This window comes from Ammospiza caudacuta, chromosome 5 (genome assembly GCF_027887145.1).
Source record: "Ammospiza caudacuta isolate bAmmCau1 chromosome 5, bAmmCau1.pri, whole genome shotgun sequence".
In the NCBI taxonomy this organism is placed as follows: domain Eukaryota; kingdom Metazoa; phylum Chordata; class Aves; order Passeriformes; family Passerellidae; genus Ammospiza; species Ammospiza caudacuta.
In genome coordinates this window covers 12414618-12424261 of record NC_080597.1, presented here as the reverse complement: position 1 = coordinate 12424261, position 9644 = coordinate 12414618, and the positions used below count along the sequence as shown (strand labels likewise).

At 40.2% G+C, this 9644-nt stretch overlaps 1 protein-coding gene across 2 annotated transcripts; it reads right to left on the bottom strand.

The window, feature by feature from the left end:
* Window positions 1-264: 264 nt before the first annotated feature.
* STMP1 (short transmembrane mitochondrial protein 1) lies at window positions 265-7289 on the bottom strand. Of its 2 annotated transcripts, none has more exons than XR_009274770.1 (4): window positions 7243-7289; window positions 4222-4275; window positions 1613-1764; window positions 265-976 (listed from the first exon to the last, which is right to left on the bottom strand). XR_009274770.1 is itself a non-coding variant. In XM_058805464.1 (4 exons), the coding sequence occupies exons 1-3, from the start codon at window positions 7255-7257 to the stop codon at window positions 1684-1686; spliced, it is 150 nt and encodes a 49-aa protein (XP_058661447.1). In that variant the 5' UTR covers window positions 7258-7286; the 3' UTR covers window positions 265-976; window positions 1666-1683. The 2 variants fall into 2 exon arrangements, 1 of the variants encoding a protein (XP_058661447.1); XM_058805464.1 differs by having other exon boundaries at window positions 1666-1764; window positions 7243-7286.
* Window positions 7290-9644: the final 2355 nt, after the last annotated feature.

Genomic DNA, 9644 nt, shown 5'->3' with positions numbered 1-9644 from the left:
AGAAAATTCCTTCAGTCAGGTCTGAAGGTAATGGAAATCTCTCTGGGTATCTTCCACACATGCTGCTACCACAGGGCTTCTGATAGCTGGGTTCAGGTGGTACAACCATTTCTCCCTGTCAGAGTTTCTTGGAGTGTTTCCTGTGGAGAAAATTGGTTGCATCACTACTAAGATTGTCTGACTTGAGTTGGCGTTTAAACTTCCCAAGTAATTCTCTGCAAAGACTGAAAGCTTTCATGTCAGCTACACATTTCAGGGCAGAGGTGAAAGGAAGGATTTAAAATTACAGGTGAAATATTCCTTATACATATTTATATTGCTTAAGGAGGAGAATCTTTGCATGAGGAATACTTTCCTCTGTTTCAGGAATGCATTGTGGAAGAACTCTGTCACCACCAAACTTTGGCAAAGGATGCAACTGTTTGGTGTGTGGTACTCTGTAAATGTGTCTTTACTGATCCAGTGAGAACTCCTGAACTTGGGAGCCACTCAGATATAACAAAAATTAAAGGCTTTGGGGTAGAGAGTGAAAATTACAATGGGTACACAGAGTTCTGTACTTTAAAGCTTTGATGCTATGTTTATATCAAACAGCACATTTCACTGACAAAGCAAGACAATTAGTGCCCAGAGCTTGGGTTCTTCTGAGTGCCCCTAGACCTGTCTAATGGACTAAACACCCATTAGAGATCAAAGCACATCTTCTGATTTAGTCTCTTCTGAGAGGAATGCAGACCATGTGCTCCATGTGGGTTTCCCATGATGAGAATGAAAACATAGTAAAAGGACAAACAACTTTGAAGCCACAATCCTCATCCTAATTAAAACATTAATGGAGAAGCACTCTAGGTATGCTTTAATCTAGAGCCTGAACAAATGGAGGTCATTCTCTGTGCTTGTCTGTAGCACTTCATCATCAGGCATTCTCCATAAGAGCAAGAACATCTTCCTGGCACTTTTCTGTGCTCTTCATGTCCTGCAAAAAATTGTCAAGAGCACTCAGTCATTTAAACCATGTTATAAAGTTGATAGACCTCTTCCATTTTAAGGGATAAAAATTATTTGATAGATTCTTGAATTAATAAGATTGACATCTATTCAAATCATTGCAATTTTTCTTTCAGGATTTACAACAGGATTTTTGCAGAATTATGGTTTCAAGCAGAAGACAAGAGCTCTACAATGGATGAGTTCTTACACACCAGGGGTTTTAATGGCTGCTTTTGTTACTTTGCTTGTGTGTGTGACTTAAGGACAGTGAAGTACCACTGCTCACAACAAAAGACAAGAAACTCTGAAAGTTACTCCTTGATGCATTTAATTTCCTTTGTGCTGTTCTAAGAGCTAGGGTATTATCAAGTGTGAGGTTACAATTGTAACAGGACCAAAAGCACTCCAGTTGGATCAGGTAAAAACAGGTTACAAAATATTAGGAAAAGAAATACTGAAAAATACAAATGATACCATCCAGTCACGCATCAGTTGCAAATCCAAATTCTGAAACCCTTGAAAATCAGTCCCAGGAAAAGTTCACAGCCACCCTTTCAAAAGGATATTCCAGTTCTAGGAGACTAAGAGTGGAGCAACCTCCCATGCCAACCCTCTACTTGACCTTTGCTGCCTGAAAGGTAAAAATTGCATCCTTGCTGCACACACAGAGTTGACCTGGGGAACATTTCTCTTTCAGGACTTGTCATTAGGAGGTTTCTTCTTGGCTTCCACATCCTTCTTAAAATCTTCCAGCTTCTTTGCAATGTTAGGAATCTTTAAAGAGAAAACAAAACAATCAAACCCCACACTATAAAATATCTGTGGCTACATGAGTTTCACCAGGAAAGACAATGCCATATACATAGCAAGAAACTCCATAAAGTTTAAACTGGTTTTTAAGAGATATTTCCAGTATCTGTTGCCTTGCACAGAGATTAAATGTAAGCAGTATCAGGCAAACAGCAGATGAGAGCACCTCAATGAGGTTTCAGGAAATACTTAGATTATTAAGGCTATAAGTCAGTGATGGGAGCAGGAGGAAGGAAAAAGGATCAGCTTACAGGAAATTTAGCATGACCAGTTTGGCTTCCTGACTGAAAGAAGACAAACTGCCAAGAATAAGCAGATTTAAACACTGATGCACAGGATTTCAAAGGGGAAATTAGATTGTACTATACTGGTCATATCCCGAGAGAAAAGAGATGTTCAAGAGCATCAAATATGTTCTCAAGAAATTTATTAAGAAATATTTCTTCTGGTTCATCTTGTGGGAAACCAAATTCCTCACTGGGGAATTCTACTGCATTGCAAATTGGCACCTTTTTGCAGTTTCACACTTGAATGAAAATTCAATTTACTGCTTGTGAGCTCCAAATCTTCAGCTTTCTCTTACAAATAAAATAATTTTGATAAAATAATCCAACAGTAAATTTTGATCACTTGAAAGGGAAAAAAAGCTGAAGCTCTTAATAGCAAAGAAAAGATTATGACTAGCTAAAACTGGGAAGTGATAAAGTATGATTAAAACAAAATTAAAGCAAATTTTCCACTCTTAGCTGTGAAAAAAAAAAATTCCTGGGTTTTCAATTCATATGTAAGCTGACCACAGAGCAGAAGCTAATCCAAACAGAATGCAGTTCTCTTATTAAATGGTCTGAGGCTCACAGAATTGGTAACAAGTTCCTCTTACCTTCCTTTTCAGAATGGATCTGTTTGAGCAAATGAAATTAAGAGCCCAGCCTGTAACATGCCTGACATTTAAACTAAACCAAGAGAACTCCACCACTGTCAGCAGAACCCTCCATGTACTTATTGCTAAGCACATTGTGTGTACAGCTGCAGAATTAGGACCTCATTATGACAAGCTTATATTAAATGTCACCTCAAACCAATCACCTTCAACACCAGCAGTAAAATTTCCACGTTCATGTTTCAAATCAGTGTTGCATTTCCAGGTAACTACTCAAATCAAAAGCCTGAGTCCCCCTCTTGTGGCAATACTTTATCAGTGCTGCCAGAAAAGCAATGCTTGTGATACATATTGATACATCCAAATATATTCTTAGGACTACATTTTTGTAACACTGTAAAACATGTATTGAACAGAAGCAGCCTTTCATTAGTCCTTTTTGCTGGACTGACTGACAGAAAAAATCACCAAAGTTTGTGCATAAACAAAGCAAAATATAAGATTTTTTTTTCTTAAGCAAGATTACTTCAATACTGAAGACGAGAAGAAAGCAAAACATAAACACCAATGATGCCTCAAAAACTTTGTTTCTTTTATTAAGGCTAATACAGATTGCCTAAGAATTTAAAAATATTTATATGTTAAATGTTATGAACTCCTCTAGCCAGTAAGTAAAGTGGCACTGCTCTTACAAGGGATTCTGCTGACTTGGCAGAAAGTAAAAGCATGTTTTGAAGGCTCAGCTTGAAATATTTTTCCTCTGCCCTCTCACCTGGAAGACTGTTAACTGAGAACTGAAAAAACAAAGTTCTCTTTCTTTTCTCACTGTGAGAAAAGAAGGAAATAAAAATTGCAGGTCAATACACTTTTGAAGTAGGAGAAAGTATCACATTTACAAAAAAAAGCTGGCAAAACTTATTTTCATTATGAGTCCAGAAGAAAGACATTTCACATACTTTGAGGATTTTTACTAACAGTTATACTAAGTGGAGAACACTTTAAGAAGACAGGGTATCTGAGACAGGAAACCAGTATTTAGTGCTGATAAAATCCATGAGCAATTGATCAACCTTTTCTGTTTCTCCTGTCTTTGCCTGTAGAAGGCTGGGCTCTAGGACTGAACAGAAGTTTAGGTTTTAAGCACTACACTACTACAGGTGATTTTTTGGTTACACTTTTTTGTTTTTTGCAATTAAGGTTGGAAAAGTCCAAGATCACAGAGTCCCACCTTTGAACAATCAGCATTTTGTTAACTTGACCAGAGCATTAAGTGCCATGCCCAGTCATTCCTTGAACACCTCCAGGGATGGTGACTCCATCACTTCCCTGTGCAGCCTGTTCCAATGGCTGACCACTCTTTCTGTGAGATAATTCTTCCTGAAGAAGTCTCAGTTCTCCTGTAACTCAAGTCAGCATGATCTGCATTTTGTTCTGTTTGATAAACCATCAAAAGAAAGACTGATTCAATTCTAACTGAGGGTAAACAGTCATTTATTTTCAGTTCAGGACAGGTCTGCCTCTGAGAATAGCAAGATACTCACATCATAGTTCTGAGCCAGATACATCCCAACCACGTTGCCAAGAGTAAAACCAAGCTAAAAAGGAAGAAAGGGAGAAGAGTTAACATCCTTGCATCAAAAGCTTATTGGCTAAAATAAAAAAAAGGGATATTGCAAGTTATTTAATGAGTTGCAACTCTACTTCTACGAAATTTCTCATCTTTTATCCAGAGAGGTGCAATTTTCCCCATCTTCCTCACCAGAAACACTTTGATATCATTTCCAAAACACCACACAGTTTTGTTTTTCAATCCACATCCCCAAGGACTATATGGATCAAGCTGTGTTCATCCTTGTAAGGTTCTCTAAACATCCACAAAGGCAGTAATTCCTAAAAAAATAGGGGAGACAGCAGCAGGGACCTACACATCCCAGAGCTCTTGGTCCATGATGGGAAAGCCTAAAGCAACACCCAACTACAACAGTGCTCAGGGTTGGAAAGGGACACACATGTCTTAGTTTGAAGTAAAAGAAAAACCAAAACTTAACAACATGAACTTAAACTGATGTAAACCCGCTTCTTCTCTTCTGCAGCAACAGCTGGGCATCTTCCAGACAAACCCTTCTGACCCCAAGAGATTAATTCTCAGCCAAATCCACTCTGACCTAGGGGCTCCTCCAAGGCAGTACAGTTGGCTGGAAGCTGGGCACAACCTCTTCTGACAATTGTGCAAACTTATAATTGATGAAGGGTGTCCATAAAAATGCACTCTGGAAGCAGAGCAAGAGTAAAACACAAGCACAGCTTCTGGCCCAGACCCTGTCTGCCAGCTGAGGAAAATCCTCAAGCATAAGAACACTTCTAGAGTGAATAAAGTTCCTCTCTTCAAAGGCAGGTGATGAGATTTCCATTCAGCACCTGCTCAGTATCCTACATTTTATTTTTGGTTTTACACTTCAAAATAAATCTGCCCTATACCATGAAAGCTCATTTAACTATTTTAAACAGGAGACACTGCTAATATTGTGCTTTTCTTCATTGTCAGCAGACAAACCACTCTTTGTAACAGCTGAGGATAGTTCTATCTTAAAAAACTGTTATTGCTCAGGGTCACTGCTATCAAAATAAGACTATTTAAGGAAAATAAAACCACAGTCTACAAAACAACTTTGCCAGCACTTAATGACCAGACATCTTTTCCAGGCCCAAAGCAGCACAGCTCATCCTTTCTGTGATCCACATTCCATAAGCAGCACTGGTGAAAATCTATCTATAGAAAACTAAAATTGGCTGAGAGCTGTCAAATGAACTCTGACTGCAAATTACTTCAGTGTTTTCTTAAACCCATTTTTGGTCTTATTCCTTATATTTATTATATCTTTATATTCCTATAATTACCTTTTTAAACTTAGCTTTAACAATTTAAGAAGAATTAGTCCTGTGTGTACTGTCCTGTTATCATATGCTCTTGCAGTTTCAATTATCAGCTAAGTAGGTACTGTGGGAGATACTGGCAAATAATGCACTGATGAAAACCAGACCTGTGACTCCTTTTAATTCAGAGTATCACTCTAAAAGAGGAGAATTTCCTGTATCTTTAGCAGGGTCAGGGAAGCCACTTGGAAGCACAAACCAGATCCTTGTTTATTAGCAGTGTTCTAGGCTTTTAACCCAGAACCTCTTCAATATATGTTATATTCTGTTGAGAGACAACCCTTACTCAGTTAAGATAATACTGAGATCAGTGCTCCCTTAAACTGCACTCCTTTATTGGAAAGTCCAGCACTGCATCCACCCAGCTACACTTATTTTTAGAGCTAACAATTCATGCAGTGAGGAAAAAAAAAATCACTACTTAAGACTTCAATTATATGGAAAGCAAAACACAAGCCAATGAAAATGTGCACATTCACTAAAAACAACAGGACTGATGAGAGTTCAGGCTCTTCCAGTTTCCACCCAGCATTTCAAGGTGCTTTGTAAACAAATGGCTTATTTAAAGCTTAACTGTGGCCTGCAAAAACACAAGGTTTGTGAGATTATTCCTTTATCTCTCTGCTACAGCCCTAACCAGGGAGAGCAAGAGTCAAACATCCAATCTACACCCAAGCAGGGAACAAACCCAGAATTAGTACAACTTTTGTGTAATGGTTATGCACTAATAAGAAGCTGTAATTGTAAAGTATTTTCATCTAGAAAAAAAAAAACCAAAAAAAAAACCAAAACAAAATCCCCATTAGCAGAAAGCAGTAGAGCTGATAAACATAAACTTTGAGAGGCTAACCACATTTAGCCTTACTGAAGGTTTAAATTGGGTGCACAGGGGATTATAAACAGCTACAGAAATGACTGAGCCTTTCATACTTGTTATTATGAAGCTGGGATGAGAAATAGGCCTCATTTATTTATTTATTATATACAACCAGGCAAGACTATCCCAATTTACAACAGGCCATCATTTCTTGCTCTGTATCTCCACCTGCTATGAAACTCACTGGCCTGCTGCATTACCTCACCCCAAAGCAAGATGAAGTCTCATATTCAGTCTAATAATTCTGCTGTTCTTCGGGGCAGTAATGAAACGCGATTCCTTGCTTTAATTTCCATATATAAAACCCCACATCTCCGGCGGTACACTTTCAAGAGTGTACAAAACGGCATGGGCTGCTCTCACTCTAAAGGAGAGAGGCATTTCTGCTTACACAAAGAAATTTGAGCAGCAAGGGGGAGCATCACCGTGAGCAAGCACAATCTCCAAGGCAAATTGAGAGCACGGCTTGGAGGAAAAACAAGCCATGAAACTCCATTTTCAGAGCAGCTTTACGGCACCGTTCTGCGAGAACAAGGGGGACGGGTGTGAAGGAGCGGCAGAAGGAGAAGGAGAAGGGAAGCCGCCCAAGAATGGGGCGCCGCCGGGGAGCCAACACCGAGCGCAGCCGCCCCGGTGACAGGGGCCCGGGGGTGGCCGGACACCGCGCCCTTTCCCCTCAGCCGGGCAGCGACCCCTCCGTGCCGTGCCATGGCGGCGGCGCGGAGCCGCGCCTCGGAGCCCAGAGCCTTACCAAGAACTGCAGCATGGTGCCCGCCCGCTGCCCGCGCTGCTGCCCCGCCCGACAGCCGGGGAAGTGAGGCGGGCGGCGGCTGCTCCCCTTCCGGGCCCGCCCTCGCCGCCATGGCCGGGGGAAGGCTCCGGCCCGGCCCCGCCGCGCCCCGGCGTGAGGGGGAGCCGAGACCGCGCCATTCCGGCCCCTCCTGAGGGGCTGCGCGGGGGTGCCGAGCGGTGGTTGTTGGTTGGTTTTGATTTGTTTTGTTTCTTTTTTTTTCGGTTGCATGAGTAGTTGTTCTTTGTGAATCACTTTGGGTTCAGCTTCTTTTAATGGCTACACTTAATTCATTGAGTTTTGGGCAGTAAATATCAGTTAGGAAGAGTTCTCTAGCTGCGAGTCATTAAGGGATCGCAGGCTTTATCGCAATTTATTTCAAAACTCTTCCCCCGACCACCACCCCAAAAATAAAAACACCAAACAAAAAAACCTAATAAAAAACTCTAAAAAAACCACACACACACACACAAAAAAAAAAAGAACAAGAAAAAAACAAAACAAACAGACAACCCCCCCCCCAAAAAAAAAAAAACAAAAAAAACAAAACAAACAAAACCCCGAAGCTTCTTTGACCAATTTTCAAGCCCATCCCTCTTAGGAATCCCACTAATCCTCATCTCAAACAAAACAAAAAAAAACATCACAAACAAAAAAACAAAACTAAACAAAACTCCCTCATGAAATATATTTTTTAGCTCTTGGGAAACTACTCTGAAAGCAAGTTAACTCACATTACATCTCGGTTCCCAGAAAGCTCCAATGCTCCATCTAAGAGAAAATATGTAGCATCTTCCTTTCTGAGGGAAGTACCTTGGTGAAGTAAAGTATCTCCTGCCCACTTCAGGAAAAAAAGCACAGAAAGATACTAAGTAACACCTTTTTTTGGTTGTTGTTGTTCTGGTAAGACTTGAGACCACTTTCTCCTGAATTTCAGGGTGTCCCAAAGCTGTTGTGTTCTTCCGTCCCTGAGAGAGAGCTGACAGCTGGAAGTGACACAAAGATTTGAATGGATGTGGCACAAGAGCCAGGGCTGGGCTTCCTTGTCCTCTGGAATGACTGACTCTTCCAGGGGTCTCACAAATGAGCTTCGTTCTGGAAAGAAGAACAAATGAGCTGCTAAAAACTATTTTCCTAATACTGAAGGCTTCTCCTTGCCTGCAGGATCAGAGCACTGAGATTATATTAGACACCAGCCTGAGCACATGTCAGAAACCAGATGGGGCAAACAAGGCTTTTAGTAGTTATAATGCCTCCACAGAATCATCACAGGGAGATAAGGTTCATTAAAAATGTTGTTATTATGCTTGGGCTATAATGAATACAACATGTGTTGAGTCTTGGCTCAACGTTACTCTACATGGTTATTTTCCTACATGCCATAAATTTCCTCTGTGACATTTAGAGGACTGCCAATTTTATTTTTTTTTCCTTTAAAGTAAAACTATTCCATTTGCATCAGCCAATGCTGAATCATTTTGGGTCAGAGAGTGTAGAGGGTGGTGCTGCGGATGGCACACGTTAGTGGAAGGAAGAGCTCAGCCTGGTAGCTATAAATGCAACAATTATGCTTTTATAAATGGGGCCTTGTGGGGAGAAGCTAAACCAAAAATCCCAAAAAACCAACCTAAACCTACTTTTTTTGCTGCTAGGGTAGACTTTATCAATGTTATCTATTATACTCTGGTATTCTGCAAGTACAATCAAGCCCCTGAGGAATGCAGAAGGCTTGTTTGTCAGGAAGTACTGGCTACTCAGCATTTTTCTCAATTGCTAAATCATATTTGAAGATGCATTCATGTTGATTTAATGTTGTTTTTATAGAACATGTGCAGTATATATGTACTCCACTCTATAGAAAGTGAGAATATCTTTTTTAAAGGGTAACATTTCATTTACCCTGCTTTTACAATGAGTTTGCTGGGTTATGAACATACTAGGACAAGGATGTTTATATGTTAGACTCAGTGGAAAAGAAGGATGTTCTGTCATAATATTGTGAAAATTACTAACAAAGAAGAGTTTATATTCTGATATCCCCATGAGTCTATGTGCCTGGACAAAATTTGCCCCCATGTGAGAGGAAGTGGCTGACTGTGCTGCAGAGCCAGTATCTATAATATTAAAATTTATAATTAAAAGTTATGGAGATCAGAGGATATCTTTAATGACTGGAAGAGAGCAAATGTCAGACACATCTCCAAGAAGAGCCCAAAAGAATGCCCAGGAAACTAAAGACTCATTAGTGTGGCTTCAACCCCTGGGACAGGGGTGGATCAACTCCTCCTAGAAACTATTACAAACCAAGTGAAGCAGCTGATTTTTCTGTACAGGCAGTAAATATGTGATTGTCAGATCTGAAA

What these genes read in the sequence shown, in the direction of transcription:
- STMP1 (XM_058805464.1), bottom strand. An exon ending in ATCTGGCTCAGAACTATGAT is followed by an intron (nt 1,765 to 4,221) that starts GTGAGTATCTTG and finishes TTCTCTTTAAAG; the next exon opens with ATTCCTAACATTGCAAAGAA.